Genomic DNA, 20,505 nt, shown 5'->3' on the forward strand with positions numbered 1-20,505 from the left:
CATCTGGAGTTTTCATTTATTTAATTTTATTCACCTAACAACCTCAGAAACAAGGAAAGGATCCTTTAAAAGGGAAATGGAGATTATTGTTCTATCCTGAGCACGCTGAAGGTGGACATGGCTTATTTGGTGGGTGTTAGAAATCCCAGGTTACAGCCCACGAGTGACTCAAGAAACAGGGTCGTTTGGTATGGCCAGTGAAACGGCAGAGACAACGTGTAACCCAAAGCGTGGTATCATCATGTCATGCCATCAAATGGAAACTATTATTTTATGGTATTTCAGTTATTTAAAAAAACGTCTACTATTCATTAAAAAAACAGAGTAAATGGCAGAATGTTTAATTGAAATTAAGGAAAAGCTTGAGAAAAGACATCTCTGGCAGTCTGATTTGATGATGTGTAAATTCGGTTTCTATCAAAGAAGGGACAGGATTATTCTAAAATCAAAACCCAATATATTATAGTTTTTACAAAAATCTACACTGTTTTGAAATAGGGTTATTGTTAAGCAGTTCTGCCGTTTGATCACAAATAACACAGTATCACATGAGGAGGTGATGAAGCTGCATTTAAACAGTTCCTTTTATCCCAAAGGATCTTGACACTCTTTACAATATATACATGTGGTAAGCCTATGAATACAAAAAAAAGCACATAGTAACAGAAATCACTTTGACCAGCACTGCAAATCAGAGCATCTGTTTAACAGTGCACATCAATATTGTTCTTTAATTCAGGGAAGGATTTAAATTGGAATAGTATATCTAGCAGGAATTATTAGCCTGTGTGCCCTTATTAATTCTTAACAGATTGTACGTAGAAGGAAAACAAAGGGCAAATTACAGAGTCCTGGATCACATCCACATCCAAATTATTGTAAACTTGAGATAAGTTCTTATTATACAAAACTTGGATCTGTAAGGAAATATTCAAAGTATTTCAATGCTGAAATTCAAATGTCAAAAACAGAGTATAAGCTGCAATATGCACACAAACCCTACGAACAATTGTGCCAAAGGGCACTGATAAATCAAGTAAAACTAATCCCAGAGAAAAGCCTTGACATTTGGTTGAAATAAGGACATTAAGTTGAGATGGTCAGGGATTATTTTTACTATTTTTTTTCCCCTCAAAATGAAAAAAAACATTTCTTGGGAAACGATTGGTTTCAATACATTTCTATACACTTCTTTCAGATGACAATGGATGTTATTCTCTACATTTTCAACCCCAAACTTCTGTTTTCCTAGTTCAAAATTACTTAAAAGTTGTTGAAAAGAAAAAAAAAGAAATGGAAGTGAAAACTTCCAAAATTCAAAATTAATTAAATGAAGAGTTTCATTGGCCAAAACTCATTGTTTTTCTAACAGTCTTCTGAGAGTTCAACTGTTCATTCCAATAGAGAATTGTTTGGTATCCTGATAATTTTCCCAGGGCAGGAAGACTATTTTCTGCTTAAGACTGTTACTAATCTAACGACAGCAGTTTGCATCAAGTAACATGAACTTAACATGGCCTGATGCGAACTAGGTGAGCTGTGGTCGTTTGGAAATGGTAACATTGTGCAAGGACAACGAACTCTTCCTTAAACCAACGTTTTTCAGAAACAGGCTCCACTAGCGCTCACTCAAACAAAAAAAGACCAGAAATCAAAGAGAAATTAATGATATAAAGGAAGTAGCTCTTGCAAAACAACAGATGGAATGAGATCGGAAACACATGTAGTAAGCTGAACTTTTTTAATAAGACCAAAATGACAGAATTGGAACAAAGGAACAGAATGGATAAACACGCACACAAATCAGCAGAACTAGAACTGGAACTAGAAACAGGTCTGTAATGTAGAGTCCAAATCTGGACTTAGATCCCAAGTTATTTTCTAAATTTGGGGCTTTAGATCCATGATGTTGGTCTAGATTTCTGCAGAAAGAGTGGCAAACCATAAAATCTCTATCATGACTAGATGAAAACTTTCTCCAAAGTTTCTAAGGCGAATTATTTGCCTCGTTTTTTAAATGCTGATATTCTGGATCACACATAAGACAGAAAGTCAGATTCTGATCTGATGCTGAACTATGTAAAAAGATGTTAAAGTAAAAGCAACATGGACTGCATCTCCCCCAGATTCTGCCAAAGGTGAGAAACAGCTTTAAGAAAAAGAACAGGGAGGTCGAATAGGTTGATCAGGAAAACAAGCTATACTTACTAACTTCTCCTCCTGACAAATTGAAGTAAATGCTTTTGAAAGAATGCCTCCTGGGTCTCTCTTAGGCATTGCTTTCCAAATTGCACACCCATCCCAATGTGAGGCTGTGCTATGAAGACACAATTACGTCTGAAAATAGAAGAGATTGTTTAAATAAAGAGAAAAAAAATTAAAATCATCTGGAACTGTCATTATTTGAATTAACCAGAGAAGTATTAAAACACTGCCTGTTGAATATATGTTTAATTTGTTAGGACACAAGTTAACCTGATTATTCTCCTGATAGAATAATAAACTAGACTTTCTCCAAGTCCTTTAGATGGTAGTCGGCTTACGGTAACATTTACCACTCTTTGGATACATTGTCTGGAAGTAAAAAAACCTTAATCCTCAAGTGGTATGAACTAATCTATCTCCACTGAAGTCAACACAGATCTGGAGCACAATTTTGTCTTAGTCTGACATGAGAGAAACCATCTTTCTTTCAAATATTTGTCTCAAAATGTATAGTGATGTCAAATTACTGCCAAAATGAAAGAGATAAGTAAATGATTCATCTAATCCACATAACATTTTTCCTGTTCACAGGACTTCCAGACACAAATCTTTTCAGATGTGTTATGTATTTGAAAGTTTTTGGTGATGTCTTGTTATTTTTCCTCTATTATTTGAGAGCACTTAATCATACATTTCTTCATATGTGTTTTCTATTAAATTCTGTCATGTAGACAACTGTTAAAAAAGTTACAAAGTATGGTTTCCATTTCCTAACTACACAATACCAAATCACATCCAAAATGACTGTTTCTACTTCAGTATATGTTTCACAGTTTGTATGAATACTCACACAGGCAACTTTGAAATTTGTTTTCAAGAACAGTGGAGTCACTAGAATTCAGCTGCATGAATCTTGGTGACAATCAATGAAAAAGAGAAAGGACATGTAAAGGTAATCAACTTATAAACCTGAGGAAATATTAGCCAAAATTTTATTTCTAGTCATAGCTAATTTTGCAATATCAATCTTGGTTTCATGCATTTTCTGTAGCAAGGAAAATTGTATGTTAGCGTGTGTAGTTCAGAAGTTATCAAGCTCCTGAAAATGTCTGTTTTATGCCAGCAACCTAGTAGTAGGGAAATTTTAAAAAATGATTATTTTTTCCCCCTGAAAATTCAAGCTGTTAAAGGCTATAGGACTACATCAGAACATAACCTGGAGCCATCAGACAGACCACAGTGACATCCTCCAGTTATCTGTCAGGCTTGGTTGACTGATCCCTCAAACAACATTAGCTTTCCCTTCACTTCAGACAACTCCGTGTTAATTCTCTCCCTTTCACTCACCAACTACACCTGTGAGCTGGTGCACAAGTATTAATTTTCCAACAATAAAACGTTATTAAGTTCTGAAATTTATAAATTTGCTTAAGCCAAAACATATGCCACTAGCACACAAATGATAAAACCTAGCTGGAAAAGCACTTTACTTCTAATTTTAAAGTAATGTAAGTGACAATGTCTTGTCCTATGTATTATGATCTAGCATACCCTTCTGTCATCCTTTGGTAAGTCTGATGGATGAAAACAACATTACAGCCTGCATTACACTTAAGAACCAAAAAAGGGTCCAAAATAAGCAAAATCAATTCTTTATCCAGACTAAGACACTTTTCTCCTCACTTTCCAGCAAAGAACGGTCATCTAGGTTTCTTAATTAAAACATAGACCTTCTATGTCTTGGCTGTATCTGTACCAGAAAACTCTTGCTACTGCTCTCCCTGCTCGTACATAGGCACACACATAAACCCTTACCGAATTCTCTAAAACTTGTATTTAGGACAAGAAGAACAGAGATTCAGTACTTTATCTAATCTACAGAGGGCTAAATTCATCATAAGTTTAACTTTTAAATAAAACAGCTAACAGAGTCTCTGTTATATTGAGACATTAGAAGTTCAGCACAATTTTTTTACTAGTCTCTCATCAGAAACTATACCAATATATCTTGTAATTGAGAAAAGAGCTTTATTTCAAAGAATGAGTGGGATTCATAGAGCTAAAACAATGGATAACAGCTATCTCCATCTAGCTAGCTTGTGCACATGAATTTCTTAATGATATTTGGTCTTCTAATAGATAACAAAACAAATTCTTTTCAAATGTACACTTATAAAAACAAACTCCACTAAGCATTTGGCTTGTCTATAGCTTATAAACATGTATCTCTCTCTATATATGTATATTCTTCCTCCCTTGATGTGAGGAGATAAACAAGTCTAGCATTGTTACTCTAGAATAATAGAAAATTACTAAACACATTAAAGATATTGCAAAATATCACAAAAGAGCCAAACCATTTTCCAGGGTTTCAAAATAACCTCTGACAGGAACTTTCTTTTCTCCAATTTTTTATTAAAAGCATACATGCAAACAAACAGAAAAAAAAAAAAATCAACGAAGCAAAGATGCTAAGCCACCAGTCCACTAGACGTGAACCTTTGGCATCTTCTCTAAACTCTTTCAGAATGCTAACTTAGATCAAATAAGATTCCACTAATTTGAAAAGGCCACAAGATTCTTTCCACCAAACAAACACTCTATAGAAAAAATCCCGGAAACTCAAAACACCATAAAAATGAAGCAACAAATGGTGCTTTTATTCATCCTTTCACCTAACCATAAGGAAAAAAAACCAAAACCAAAACCCCAAACAAACTACCACAACTGTAATAGCTGGAAGTGCTTAGGAAATGACAGATTATCAATACCATGCTGGAAAAGAGGAAGCACACCGCAGTATTTAGAGGCACTGCAACAAAGGAATAAAGTAAATGAACATGTATCAGAAAACATTCTAAATTCAGAATTAAAAACAATGTTTCATTTGAACTTCTCCAAGGCCATCAAAGAATTAATCAGCGATAGTAAATTTGGACTATTACAAAATGCAAGGAAGTAGCGTGATGTTAGGAACATCGAATGGAATGACGGATGAGATCAAAGGATATTCTATTCTTGGTTTTGTCATTGGCTTTCAAAATGTAAGTATTTTCAAGCACTAACATCTGCTAAGATCAGCAGAAAAGTTACTGCAAAATCTGTGTAGTATCTCTGAATAGATCTACAGCAACAAAACAGAGAAAAACTATCACTCGGGTGCTGCCCACTTCGGCAAAGAGTTGCAGCTAACTCAATGGAATAGCTGAGTTAACTTCACCTGAAGTTTCTTCAAATGAAAAAAATTGCTTAATATTTTTTTTACTTGATTCAGCCCCTTGGTTTCACCATGATCCATAATCTGACTTCTGCACACCTACTGTTCTTTCATTTTTTTCCTGCTTTCTTCATTAATTCCACTGTTTATGGAGTCAGATTTCACATGTAGGGGTTCCTGATTTTTATTATGGTTTGGTGGTTGTTTTTTTTTTATTATTATTTTTTAATATTGATACAGCTTCACAAAGATCCCCATACATTCTTTAATGCTTTCCATTTCTGGATCTCAGATCTGATTAGCATTTTCACTACTAAAAGTATGACAAAACCAGTAAAATCTGGAATAGAAATGGGGAAATCTGTCCTTGTGTTCTGAGAGTCCACTATATGCATGGTGTCTATCAGAAAGCTGGAAGTACATCTGTTGATTGCCAGTTTATCAGAACAGATGTGCAATTAATGCTTTTTATGATATATCACGTGTGGCATGTCCTAAATCATGATTGATTCTAAGGATGTATTAAGTTCTTTCAACCAAGACTGGAGGCACGAGGATGTGTAGGATGACAACCTCAAAGGCACCAAAGACGTGAGAAGTAAATCACTGATGATGCATTTATCCTAGAAAAGAACATGACTCCTCGTTCAGTACAAAGAGGAAAACAGGAAGTGGTAAAAACAAAAGCTAGAGAGCTATAGGTGAGTTATAGCACAACCTGCCAAAATGAAGTCACTAAAGCACATCTCATGAGGACTACATGACAGCAGAGTGAGACATTTTTTTCTTTTAAATTTGGTTGTGTATTTGTTTTGCTGGTAGCCCGTTGTTTCCGAGTCTTTAATTTCAATCTTTTTACGTAAATCTTGTTTTAATAGCAAGGTCTCAGTAGTACTTGGAGGGGCAAAGGTGACCCTTGAAACTACCAGGTGTATTGTCTCTACATGAATCAACATATTCCTTATTATGAAGGCATACAGAAGAGTTGCCTGAACAGACTCTGAGCCCTGAGGAGTACCTGCACCACCTCAGCAGCAGTTAATGTGGATGGAGCCCGCACCACTGTCCTCTGGCATTGGGCAATGACCACAGACAGATGGCCTCCTTCTGCAAAATGCAAGCTACAGCAAAGTGTATCTCAAGGTCTTAGGCAAACCCCAGAATGTGATTTAAACAGAAGCCAAAAATACATCTGTAACGAGCACACACGTTGGGTAACTGGAACTAGAATCTCAAGTTATAATTGCGTCAAGCATATCCCAGAGACCACAGCTGTCCTCATCATTTGTTTGGGGCTGATTCATCTCCCAGCAAAGCTTTTCTGCCTACATGACTGAGACTTAGATAGAGCTCCAGGAGCAGTATATGGTAATTATTGGCATTGCGTGTAACACACATGGCATGAAAAGTTTACTCCTCCTTATTGTATGCTTCTGCATTCTGGTTTGATTTTCACATATAGTAACACTCATGAATTGATACAAAAACTAAAAAGCATAGAAAAGCAAAAAGATATTCAAGAAACTAGAAACACAGCTATTCTTTTTCCATCTAAATAATCAACATTAAAAAAAATAATTTGACCAAATTTTCCAGGTCACTTAATCATTTATACTCGCATAAGCACAAATATTCAGAAAAGAAAACAGGGACAGATAAAAAGATAAAAAAAAAAGATAAAAGCATGAAGTTACTTAGCTTACAGAGAGAATATTGAACACCTTATTTTATTATTTTTATCAGGTCTCAAAAATCTGTGAAAATTATTTTGGAGGCAATATGTTATTTCCCAGTTACATATAAAAGCATTGCTGCAGATGATACATATAGTAAACGAATTTAACTATAGTCCTCTTCGTTACTGGATTTTGTTACGACATTAAAAATACATGTCATGTCACAAAACAGATTTAACACCTTTAGATGACCTCTAATCAGAAATGTGTCATGCTATTCAAATTCCATCTGTCAAATGCTGTAGATACAGGTAAGCAAATATAAATGCCATTAAAGGCACAAGTTATCTTACTTGGAGAAGTTCTAGCACTTTATTTTTTGACAGCTCCTAATCTGGATATCTTCCAGTGTCAACAAAACCTGTTCGAGCAGAATCTTACCTTGTTTTCACTACATCAAGGGGATGCATCAGGCAAATTTCTACAAGACCTATAAAATAAGAAAAAGCCTAATAAACATTTGTAGAAATAGTAGTTTAATTTTCAGTGATTCCAATAGTTTTTGAAGTTTGAAAAGTAAAGTGAAAATCTAAACATATCATTGATGATACAGTACTTATATACCTCATATATTAACATACTCTTCCATAGTATATTGGAACCATCGTGGATTTTAGACGGTAAACAGTGCTAGTCGATCTTTATAGTGAGGAAAGCGAGGACTTAAGCTATGTGATGAATTTAATCATAGCTTTTGCTCAGTTTTCTGATTTAAGAACAGTGGGAACATTTGACTAGCATCATAAATGAATCCATTATGTCTTGCTGAGTAGTGAAAGAAGGGAGTTCAGGCTGGCACTGGCTTCTTTGCCATGTAAGACTAATCCCTAAGGACATTGCTATTATGCAAGACAGCCCTGGGGGCTCAGATGAACTTGATGTTAAGACGACAGTTGATTCCTGAGCTGGCTATCCGAGCTGCGGCCTTACTGGTTCTTCATCCTGCCCTGCTCTGTGCTGATGCTGATGAGCTGTCCTGGCTTTCCTCCTTCCTGCTCCAGTGCTCATCATGAGCACTTAAATTCACATGCTGGGGACTTTCCATGTCCAAGAATGGAGGGTGTGAATAGCAAGAGGGGAATGCCAAGAAAGAAGAGATCTGGAAGATCCCAAAGGCACCTGCCACCACCAGCTTCAAAGTTTGTTCCGTTACTTTTTCCACCCACCTGACACCTCATGAAAAGTCCAGAAGTTTAACACCCACATTTTGCCCATGCTCCCCGGCATACGTTGCCTGAGGAGAAATTTCAGCGCTTAAATTTTCCAGGCTTGCCTACTCCTCTGTCCATTTCATATATCACCCTCATTCCAAACAGCAAACAGACAATAAAAAGATGTATTTATCAGGATCACTTTAAAAGTGTAGTTTTGAGATCTGTCAATGTGCAAAGATAATAAAAGGAACTACACAAATCTTAAAGGATTTTGAAATGCCGAAAAAAATACGTATCTATATGTCCAAGATACCAGATTATCCGGTTTTTGAACTTTCTGTGCCCTGGTTTACTAAGACTCTTAAGCATCCACAGTGTCTTTTTATCCAGAGTAATAAATTTAATGCTACAACATGCAAAAACAGTTTGTGAAGACTATACTTGCTATAAAGTTTGAATGTATCTATTTAATTTATTTATTATTATAGCAAAAATAATTACAAACTTTTTATAATTCAAATTGTGTCTTTTAGTGATTCACAGCTAAACTTCTAAAAATCCCGATTCAGAAAAGCATTCTTATTTGAGCTAAAATACCTGCAAATTCCTTTCTTTATGCATACCATACAGTCCCACTGAAATTAAGCAGATGCTTATGTTCCAATAGATGCTCTCCCTGTTCAGATACCACTGTCTGAAGGTCCAGATCCTGTCCTCTTATTTTAACGGCACAGACTATGGCTGAGCTCAGGTGTCACCAAAGCTAACAGTCTCTAATACCTAAGACAATTTACTACATGCTAGGCTACTCAACCACTTTCTCTTTCTAAGCAAGGCAAAGAAATTACTCTAACACAAAGTGAAAATCTCATTTTGAAATGTTCCACACACAAACTATTGAACTAATGCAATTTGCATTTTGGCCCCATTCTTTGGCAGACTTGATGGAGAAAGACTCTAGGTGGGCTTCATGCAGGAACCAGGCTTTGCCTGGGTAGCGTACAGCGTCAGAAACTCGAGTTCTTTTTTTCATTACTGAATATAAATCTAAGGAAGGCTTAAAGTTTCAAATTGCAATTATTATTTTAGAACTAATAAGTTCAATGTTTCAAGTAGAACAGGAAAACTGTGGGGGGTTTTAAGTTTATACAAGAATAGATTAAATTCCAAAACATTATTGACTTTCTAGTTCAACTTTATCCAAACTTTCTGAATAATACAGGTACCTAAGTGAGCCTTTTACACTGAACCAAAGCTTTAGCAGAGGAAAAATTCTCATTATAGTCCAAGGAGAGTTAGAAAAAAAAAAAAAGCAGTAGAATTTTTAGGTCAGCCTATGATAAATACCTCTATTTAAAAATAATAATTTATTTTGTCTGATATACTTTACATATCAAATACACATATTATTGATAATTGTTATATATTTCTCTTAAGGAAGAATAATCTATATAACAACAAAGGACTGCAAAAGTTTTTGTACAGAAACACAAATAATTTTTGGAGTCAGTAACACAAGGAGGGCATAAACTGTAATGCTAAAATTCTCAATGAAATGTATTTGAGTAGGAGTTTGCATGAAAGTTTGTGAAGATGTTAAAATGTTTAAAGTGAATTCTTGACATAAAACACTTGCTGAGAGTTCTAATTTAACATATTCAATTTTCCTACTTTCCTATCATGTCACTCTAATGTATAAAGCTTGCAAAACATAAACCTGGCCAGATAACCCCTTATACCTAGCTTCCTGCTGCTGTGTTTGAATGACAGTATCAAGTTAATATTTATGACCATTGTTTTGTCATATTTTCTTTCCACTGCATGCAACACTGTTTTGTTTTTCAGTTCTGGATAAAAGGAAGACCACATAGGTGATTTCAGCCAAAGAATGTTATTATTTGTAGTAAGGAGAGTCATTAAAAATCATGCAATTTAATTTTCGTTATGTTTTTTTCCTGGTCATCATTATTTCTGAACAGGTGTATTTATTGCTGTAATTATCACCCTGGAATGACTTCTATTTTACTAAAATAAGGCCCAATCACATGTCACATAAGGGAACATAGACTATCAGTTTTCTATCCTGATTCTGTCCCAAAACCTATAAACTACTCCAACAGCTGCCAACAGGTGCTTTGCAAGCGGAGCTGCAGTCGAGTGTTTCAGTGCTGGCAGGGGGCATAGCCTATGAGTTTTTTCCTTTCCAACCACCCTCCTTTTCCAACTTCTCCTCCCCCCCTCACCGTTTTTGATCTTCTGTTCCATCTTGTTTTGGCAGATAGAGCCTACAGTAGGGGGCCAAGCATGGGGCCAGGGGTTGTTCACCCTATTCTGTTTTTGTAGCATTAATGTCCATTTTGGGAGAAAACTGTACAGTGCCAGAATTTGGCTCTATTTTCTCGGTCCTCATAGGATAATTTTTAATTCAGGCATTTTTCCAGCAACTGAATCAGATGAATTCCAAGGTCCTTGGCAAGAGCTCTGTTTTGATAACTTCAAGATTCTATTGGGTATCTGCCTTTCTCAGTCTTTCCTTTGTCTCATCATTTAATTACGCACTAGGTTTAAACGGTGTACAGTTACTTGATTTCACCAGACAGCACTCTTCAAAAGATGCTGGGATTATGACACAGCTCTCTGAAGAGCACCGAAGGAGCGCACACTGTGCAAGTCACTAATGGAACAGCTACAAACACAAGCTACATTTTTCCATCTACTATAGTAGTCATGCAAATCATTACAACATCCTACTTGATAGCCTGCCCAGAAAGTGTGGTGGCCCTGCTAAATTACAAGCACTCTGAGATGTGCTCAATAAAACAAAATATATTGCTCTTTCTTTAGCTAATGTTCATCAGCTTTGTGACAAATTCAATTAGCACTATGAAAATCTAATTTGCTGAACAGCTATATCAGGGTGCAATATATTTTAACTTGTCACACTGTAAAGACTACTGTTTACAAACTTGATTTTCATGATAAAGTAGTTAACATAGCTACAGATAGATTGTCCAAAAACATATTCTAATCGTCCCATTGGGTCTCCTTGGTGATGTCACATGCGAACTAACCCAGAGTGATTTATGACGGCCTAATTATGTTTAAAACAACTCAGATCCAACTAGCTGAACAACAGCCCAAAGGAAATATAGGAAAGAACAATTACTAGGTCAGTCCAACATTTGTTGTCTTCTGGGTGGGAAAACATTCCTTGTGAAAACTGGACACTAACCATATAACAAGACATAATCAAAATCTGTGTTGAAGAAATAACCAGCTGTCATCATTGACATCCTCCGACCGTACACAAGTGGAATATCAACAACCGAGAAGGGAGTCCAGAATTCTATTATGTAAAATATTCTGTTCATTAACCGAGCCCATGGAGGGAATAAAATGACAGAAAATACTGACCCTGACACTGACCCTCCTCAGTAGAGCATTTTCCCTTCTCCAACTAATAACTGGTTTTAAATTGTTTCCCATTATGGATTACATTACATTTCCCTCTACAAGATTCACACTTAAAACTTCAAGCTGGCAACCTTCAAATACATCTCTTCAATGCAAACATTTTGGTGACCAGTGGGTATTTTGAGTTCCTTTGCTCTTTGTTCCTCTGTTCCATCACATACACACAAATCTTGTATCAATAATCATACAACATGTCCTGAGAATACTATGACTCTGTTTAAAATGTGCTCTAATTATCCATCTGGCAAAAAGTGAAAGTTTGAGATTTCAGCAGCACAGGATTATAGCTCTCCTCATCTCCCCAAGTGTTTCCATACTTACTCACTGAATAAGGAGAAAAAGAATGAAAACTAGCTAACAGTACTTGCTAAACAGCAGAGATAAAAATAGAATCATTATGACTTTGGCTTTCCTAAGGAGTCAAATTCTTGTCTTCAGTTCTTCTTGGACCTTCAAAGCTACAAACTGAAAAGTGTGAGGTGCCTGTGATACACACTGATTTGTCTTTCAAAGAAACCTGAGTTGCTCACCCTCTACATGTTTTCTGCATAATATACTCTGAACACAGATTCCAACACAGATTCAAGACATGTAGCGCATGATCCATGTGTTAGTTCAGACAACCCCCTACAGCGCAGAAGTCATTATGCACCCTCCTCCCCTTGTGTTACTCATTTCCCTGGAATAACATAGTCACTGGAGAAACACAACAGAAAGGAGACTGGTCATAGAAAATGTGGCAATAAACACATCAGGCACCGTATATTGTATAGCTGGAACAGTTGGTATTTATTTTGGCTTTTACATAGATATAGTTACAATGTAAGAAATGATCATAAATATTTTATGCGTACTATGCATTTCCTTCTGAGGATATATGTCTAACAGAAAGAATCTTGTGTTGATCTTTGTATCCTAATAAAAACAATGACAAATTCCTCTTAAATCTGCTTGTCTGTTGGCTAAAACACTTTATTTGACAAGATGAAGCATGGAACCTCTTCCTGATTGTAACGGCATTATTTGAAGAATAATCAATGCCTGGAAAAAAGTATCCCTGCGGCCAGTTCTACACAGGCTAATTTCTATTAGCCTGCTGTCCCATTCCATCTTCACAGATATATAAAGCTTTTACCTGTTCTGCAAGGGTACTTCTCCCTCAGGAAGTCCATAAAATGGTAGGTTCACCATGATATGTGTGGCAGCCAAGGCCCGCTCCTTTCCCAGGGAAGCAGTCATGTATTGTGCCCGTCTCAATTGTAGTATGTGTCAAGAAGGCTCCACGGAAAACTACACAGCAGTACGCATGGACTATGATGGAAAAGATCTACATATTAGCCTTCACTTAAGAAAGTGCCGCTTATTCTAACTCTTGCCCAGGATTCTATTTAGCCATGTGGTATGGGATTAACTAATGGTACCCTGGAGCTCCTCACAAACATTAATTAACCGTTTAGGTAATGAGGTAAATCAATGCTTTCCTTAGAAAATGTGGAGAAATGGAAAGTTACTCCAAAAAGTACTCCATAATGGCAATGCTGCATTCATGAGTCATTCTTCCTTAGAGACCTTGTCTACACTGAGAAAATATACTAGAAAACATGTTAATTAAACAAGACGTTGAATATTATTTTTCCCTTGGTGTGGACAAGGATGTCTGAGTTTAAAAATGTGTTAGTTGATCACAATTAATCCCAGGAGGAGCTCTTGGTTTACCGTTGTTACCTAACACATTTTAGAAGAGGGCTTCTGCATGCCTAGAGGAGGAACTGGGTCATGCTCAACATCTTGTTAGGTAACAGTGTTCCTCAATAGATGCAACCTGTCAGTGTAGCATCGCTATCTGGAAACTGAGGAACAGCATGGTTGGGAACAGCGATTATCTGGCTTTCAAAAAACCCCAGGACTTCAGCAGCAGATGGAAATTTCTGATGTTTGGCCTGTAGCGTTTGTGCTGCAAGTGGTCAGTGTTCTTGGAGCTCTCTCTATGAAAGCAATTCAGCCTGTGTTGAATTCATAATGGCTCCTCGACTGTACAGCAAACCAGCATTTTAATCTTCAGGGTTTCAAGTAAAGGTTACTCAAGTGCTGGAGAATCACATCCTAGATGTGTGGAAGACAGGAGCTGGAAATAAGTGTTTTGGGCAGCGTGTCATCTAGACCAGCTGTTGCTCAGCTGTAAATCCCCTTCGGCTTCCCAAGTCCCAATCCACAGACCTAGCGAGAAATGTGCTCATGCTCAATACTTACATTAGACAGTTCAAACTGCTCATCTTTGGTGCTGACAATGCTTACCTAGTATCTGCACAATTTCACTGCTCCTTGCCCAGCTAAAGAATTATTATTACCAGATGGTAAACCGTTCAGTTCTATTGCAAATGAAAGAGAAAAGCAATTATATTCGATTATTTTCTCTGAGGTTGAAAACTGGATTACAGCAGTTAACTGAAGAAAGAGAGAAAATGGTATGGATCTTCTTAAATAGTCATGCCATGAATACAAACCTAAGTTGGGATTATACTTGGGCACACATGCATAAACCTTTACAGCCTTTGAAAGGGCAAGTTTCACCTTGTGATAATATGTGCATATACAAGTATTGAGAGGTTATCGTAGTAATAAACCAACGTGTGCAATGCAGCATTTGTCAATAAGGAATTTATTGTGAAGGCCTTAATGTTTGTCTTGATGTTCCGGGTACTTTGTTAAAAAAAATGAAAAAATAAAAGTTGTTAAAAAAAATCTAAGGTTATTCTTATATTTTAGCTCCCTTTTGGACTTATTTTTATTGGATTTTAAAATTGAAGATAAATGGTCTTATCAAACTATTGTGTTTCCCTTTCACAGTAGTTCTACCATAGTATGGGCTTTTTTTTTTCACTCTACCACACAGCCAAGCTGATACATGCAGATTCAATGTGAGTGGAACGGGTGTAAGTATGCTAGCCAAAACCATGGGTCCTCAATCCACAATATGTACCCATCTTATATTTAGCAGAATTCTGTAATAATATACTAATGTATTTCTTGCCTTTGTGTAAAAAATATCTAGCTTTAATGTTTAAAGTATGTATGCAAAGTACTCTAAATTTAGCACAAATTTATTCATTGTTTGCTTTTCATAATGTTTTTGGCACCATCGGCCAAATCAGTATATTATGCTCATGCTGCCAGCAATAACCACATCTTTATACTTACTATTGCCTAGAATACAGCTCACTGAATCTTTAAATGTGCTTCAATTAAACTGCTCAGTGCTCATTTCTGTTCTCTAAGAATTGTTTGCTGAGGAAAAAAAGGGCCATCTTCCAGGTTAATTTGAATTTTTTATTTGCTGCTTATTTTTAAATGAAAAAATTAAGTCCTTGCTTCACTCGATTAACCTCGTGTCTGTGACTTGACTGCAGAAATACTTACATATCTGCTATAAGACAAATCTATGACAATTTGGAGGATCAAGTAAGTTTTAAATTATGTATAGTTATACATCTCTAGTAAGACTAGGAGGAAACGTCAAATCACCCAGGAGAAGCAGTGGCTAGTCACAGAGGATCTTCTACTACATCTACATCTCTTTGGAAGAAGGTTTCTTCCAGACTCCAGTAGCATACAGCCCGTTCACAGGCAAGCAATTCCAACTGCACTACTCACATAGAGCCTTTCTGAAGTATAGAAATGTTCCTTCTATGGTAAGACCTACGAAATTTGCAGTTATGGCATAGTCAAAAAGGCAGTTGACATGACCATTTTAAAATTCCAGACTTTTCACAACTTTACTTGATTTTAAAATACCAAAGCTGTTCCAGTGGGGCTCAATACCATGGAGAGTTTGATTATGCAGTCAAATAATGTAACATTTAAGTACTGAAACAAAAGATAATGGAGCAAAACACAGAACACAACATTAAAAAAAAGCAAGTATTTTCTCTAAGTTCTTAAATATTATTGAGGCTATATGGCATGTATCTCTAGAATTTACCATTTAGAATGTTACAGGAATTTGCTTCACCGTAATTTCCACTTAAATTCCTATTTATAAAATAATAAAAAAAAATTAAGATACTGAACAATTCTAAAAAATATAGTGAGTTGGACTCGCAAATATTTCTGGACAAAGTCACTTTTTCCAAAATGACTAGCCATAAAGAGTTGCTTATATAGCTAATTGATTTTTTTTTTCTTTATTTAGTCTTTCCACATCCTTTACTGATGTTGTATTGACATTAAAGCTTTGACTTATAAAATAAACACTTGCAATTTACAAACTTAACTATCTGAGTCTCTAGACACAAGTGAAAGGCTATATATTGTGTAAATTCTCCATAAATTCTTCAGCAAGTATTACGTGCTATTATGTCACTCATATATGACATATTCTTTCCATCATGTGTGTCTGAAAAGGAAGTTTTTTAAAACATGATTGAAGGGACCACTGAGGTCAGCCCTGGGTTACATGATGTTTGTGTCACTACAGCTTTAGATATTTCAATGCATATTGAATCAATATTCCTGCAATGAAAATGTGCAACCTATATTTTCTTTGCCGTTATAGTAAAATGCTTCTCAATAAACTTGTTTTCATAAGAAGTTTGCCCATTCATATGTCCCACAGCTGTTGTAATCTTCATTGCTAATGCTGATCTAAGAGCATGGACGTTATTCTATTTCTTGACACATTTAAAGTTCTCTAATGAATAAAGCAAACAGCTTATGGCTGCTTGGACTGTCACTCGATTGCCCCGGAGGGCTTTAATGTCTTTAAAATAGGCCTCCTAGTTTGTATTTAACTACCTTGTCCACAGAGGTCTGAGGGGTAGAGCAGATCAAAGATGTGCTGGGAACATAAAAAGCAGCTGTCCTTCATTTACCTTTAATTAGCTACATCTGACCAGATTCTTTATGGCCTCTTTGTCACACATTCACCAGTCTATAAGCCTGCTGACCTGTCCTTAAGCACTGTACCATTACAAGAGTTTCAACAAAATGCAAATTTAAAATATTAAATACAGGACTTACAAAAAAAATCTTTGGTCTCACTATGGAAATACTACCTGAGGAAATGTTATTTTGGATTTATCTGCAAAAGCTACAAATTGCTCAGTGTTTGGAGAGTCAAAATGGAATGGTTCCTGGGCTTAGCTTTAGTTATTTGTGGTTCTTTGTGCATCACTCAACATTGCAATCAGTAAATATCACACAGCACGGCATCCTGAAGAAAACTGAAAGGCAAGCAAACACCTCTTTGGCTAGCACAGTATGCGGCATTTCCAGGAGCCGCGGCACTCTTTGTAAAGAAAGGCACATACCTGCCCTCCCCGGTACCCTTTCGTGCATAGATCCCATTATTTAGAGACTTTTGTTACTTAGCACAGAATGCACACCGCTTTCCAGCAGGATTTTGACTAAGGAGAAAGTTCTGTCGTTGCTGCAGGATCAATAAGCAGTTCTTGCATGTTACAGGGCTGTAGTGAACGCTTGTACCATCAAACTAAGGCCCTTACGGAATAAAAAAGCTGTTTAACACAGCAGCTAGAGTGCATGCTCAATGACTGAAGTTACTGGTACTTGATCACACCGGGCATTATATAAAGCCACTGGGGTGGATGGAGAGCACCTCTTCAAAATCTCTGGATTTTGGGTTAGGTCCTTTCACAAAGGATTAGCTAACAACAGAAAAAAACTGTATAAAAGATACATATACAAAGTAGAAAGGTTTCAAAAACTGATTCTGTAGTCTAAACTATCCCTTGATCTCTTTCTGTGTGTCTAATAGCAATTTGTAACCTCCATATTCTTTTCCAAAATGTCAACTTTTTAGTCTTCCCTAAGAGAGGTTTAATTAATCACATCTCCAACCAAGCCAGCACGCCTCCAAAGACAGTCGTGCTGAGGTACATAAGCAGTCAAGTAGCCCGCCTCGATATACGTACAGTAGCTAGCAAGCAGGTGTGGCTAGAAGCCAATCTTTATTATTCAAAAAAAGTCTATACTATGAGCAGTATGCAGAAGTGACTTTCTCCCGAACTATGAACCTTGAGGGATTATACAATCCAAAAGTACAGGTAAACTACTGTTGTACACATGTCATAAGTCCATTCTACATGGCTACTAAAAAGTTTTCTTAAAAACAGGCTCTTTTGACTGTTTAACAAGGAATACTACTTAAAAAACATATTTAAGACAATGTTTTTTTCCCATTTCGATTGCTGTAATTTAGTCTGAAATTACATTTTCTTAATTTCTCTTATTCCTTAATATCGAAGATTAAATTTAATGGGATTTTTCCACTTTACTGGGAAAAACAGTGACAAAAATACCAAGTATAACTGCACCAAAACCAGTTTCACAACAGAAAACCTTCATACTTCACAGAGTCAAAATTAGGAATTTCAGAAATGCAGCTCCTTGTAGTAAATATTTCACTTCACTTTAAAAAAACCCAAACATTAAGGCTGCAGAAGTTTAGATTTTCAGCCAGTGTCTGAATATTCCAAATACACTGTTTATGGGGTTTTTTGCCTGTACCAGTAGTTATAACATTACATAATGACGAAAGAATACATTACTGTTAAAATTCAGTTGATCTAGTGCCATTTTAAGATTTGAATTTTCATTAAAATTGTTGTACTTATGATTTGCAGGCAGTGTTCACCAATTTCATAGTACTTCACATGGGTAACTAGAAAATGTATAATTTTGCAGTACAGAAAAAAAAAAAAATCTCATCTTTGATTTGTTGCTGTCCAAACTTTCCACTGAAGCTTGTAAACATTTTTTTTTTCTACAATGGAGACAGGATCAAATTTCAAATGATGTCTCAAGGAGAATATATTCAACCTTCATGTATCTAAGCAAAGCGGTATTGCAGTAGGCATAGTTCTGCAAAGAGATCTGAAACTATATGCATCTGTCTTTTCCTTCTCCAATGCCCCACCAATATTAATGACACTTACTATAGGATTACAATACCATTATTAATCCCAATGACAAGATGAGGCCTAAACCAAGTGCTTTGTATAAAAAGATACTCAGGACCCAATTCCTTGCTTATTAAAATGGAAGCGGCTTCCTAGCAGTTCAGAGGATGCTGCTAATACCAGTAAGGAGCTGGACTCTTGATGCAAAGGCTACTAAAACGCAACAACTGATTATCAAGTATCTGTGGATAGAATAAAGAAAGAGAAAATATTTCCTTGAACGTGACCTGTATACAGAATGCTGTCAAATATTCTGGGGTCTTCTACCGCATGCATTTTTTGTTGAATTCTATGTTGTGGCAACAGGTGATGACAGCACCACTATTTTGTGTTATTTTAACAGTCACTGGTCTTCCCAGTATTTTTCACCACTCCCATTTGCTGGCAGTATATCATGGCAAAGTTTCAAGAGAAATCTACTATGAAGCTGTGTGCTAACTGGGAAATGTCAACATGCAAAGCCATGTCTAGAATTAACCTGTCTTTAACATTTTCAGGCACCCACACCCTCTCTTCTTTCCAAAACTTAATTACATCAGCAGCTTGCCAGCATTAAAAAAACCCAACCAAACAAAAAAAATCCACCAAAGAAGAAAAAGAAGGGGGAAAGGTGTAGCTGTATTTAACAAAAAGATAGAGCAATAATCCTCCAACAGAGGCACAGAGACTGGTAATGCTGAACTTGCCAAGAGACAGATGTCTTAAAAACATAAATACCACCAGTTAAGAAGGAATAATTTTCCACTGGAAGTATGAAGACTTACCACCACCAACTGTACTGATAGACATTTTCAACTTCTTCCTTTGAGAAAATATCTGATTTTTATTGGTCAGGTAGCAAATGCCCTTATTTTGGTATGCTGAAATTCATTATGAACTCCTAAGGATCCTTTCTCACAGAAGACACATTTCCTCCACTAGGTTTTATAAAATGAGATTTTTTTTCAGAACAAAATGAATTCACAAAACAAGTGAGGAATCTATAATTCCTTTGTTTATTTCCTTAAAGCAAGTTCTAATCACTGACAGGTGGTCAGTTACATGTCAGGTAAAAAAGGATAACTCTAAGTCTCAATGTAGCTATGGTATTTTTAGAGGGACTTCATCAGCTGTAGAAAATGCCTCTGCCATGGTCTAGTGGGCCACACTACTCCTGATGCTACTAGGGAAGCTCTGTGTCCCTTTGTCATGTCCATCCTTTCCCTGCAAAAATACCTGGATCACAGCCAGGTCATGTGATGCAATCAGCCTCTGAAAAGTATTCTATAGATCCAAGTTTTTGGCATCTAAACAGCGGATATCCTGAAACCTGCACTGCAAAGTCAATCCTTCATTGTCCAAATCTCTCTTCTCTCCACATCACCTTGAGCTAGACAGTACAATCCATCCTCTTCACGTAATCATTAAAAAGTCCCAGGAAAATTAGAGTTCCCGCATACTGGCAAGTTCAAGGATTGCACTCTTCTCAAGGTGTGAAAGTTAGACCTGGGGGGTCTAACCACGTAGACCTGCAAAATCCACCTTGTGAGGATCAGAACCAGATTGAGTGTTTGCAGGCAGCAAATGATGACGTGCTGCTTCTACACTATGAGACATCAAAGCAGCAAAATTTCCTGCAAAGTTCCTAAAGACATAGCATTTGCATTTTACGTTATTATTAGAGGACTGCGACTAAAAGACTCAACTAATCCATTTAATTCCTTTTTGCTACCTTGTTATGTCTATATCTGCAATTAATTAAG

General features: G+C 36.4%; 1 protein-coding gene across 3 annotated transcripts in view; it reads right to left on the bottom strand.

Moving 5' to 3' along the window:
* SLC25A21 (solute carrier family 25 member 21) overlaps positions 1-20,505 on the bottom strand; it is a 261,114-nt gene that overhangs the window by 108,127 nt on the left and 132,482 nt on the right. For all 3 annotated transcript variants that reach the window (XM_054826670.1, XM_054826668.1, XM_054826667.1), the window contains exon 2: positions 7,540-7,588. In XM_054826670.1, coding sequence (XP_054682645.1) covers positions 7,540-7,588 — 49 coding nt within the window. The remainder of the gene's footprint in view (positions 1-7,539; positions 7,589-20,505) is intronic.

Source organism: Grus americana, chromosome 5, assembly GCF_028858705.1.
Source record: "Grus americana isolate bGruAme1 chromosome 5, bGruAme1.mat, whole genome shotgun sequence".
NCBI classification, from domain to species: Eukaryota; Metazoa; Chordata; class Aves; order Gruiformes; family Gruidae; genus Grus; species Grus americana.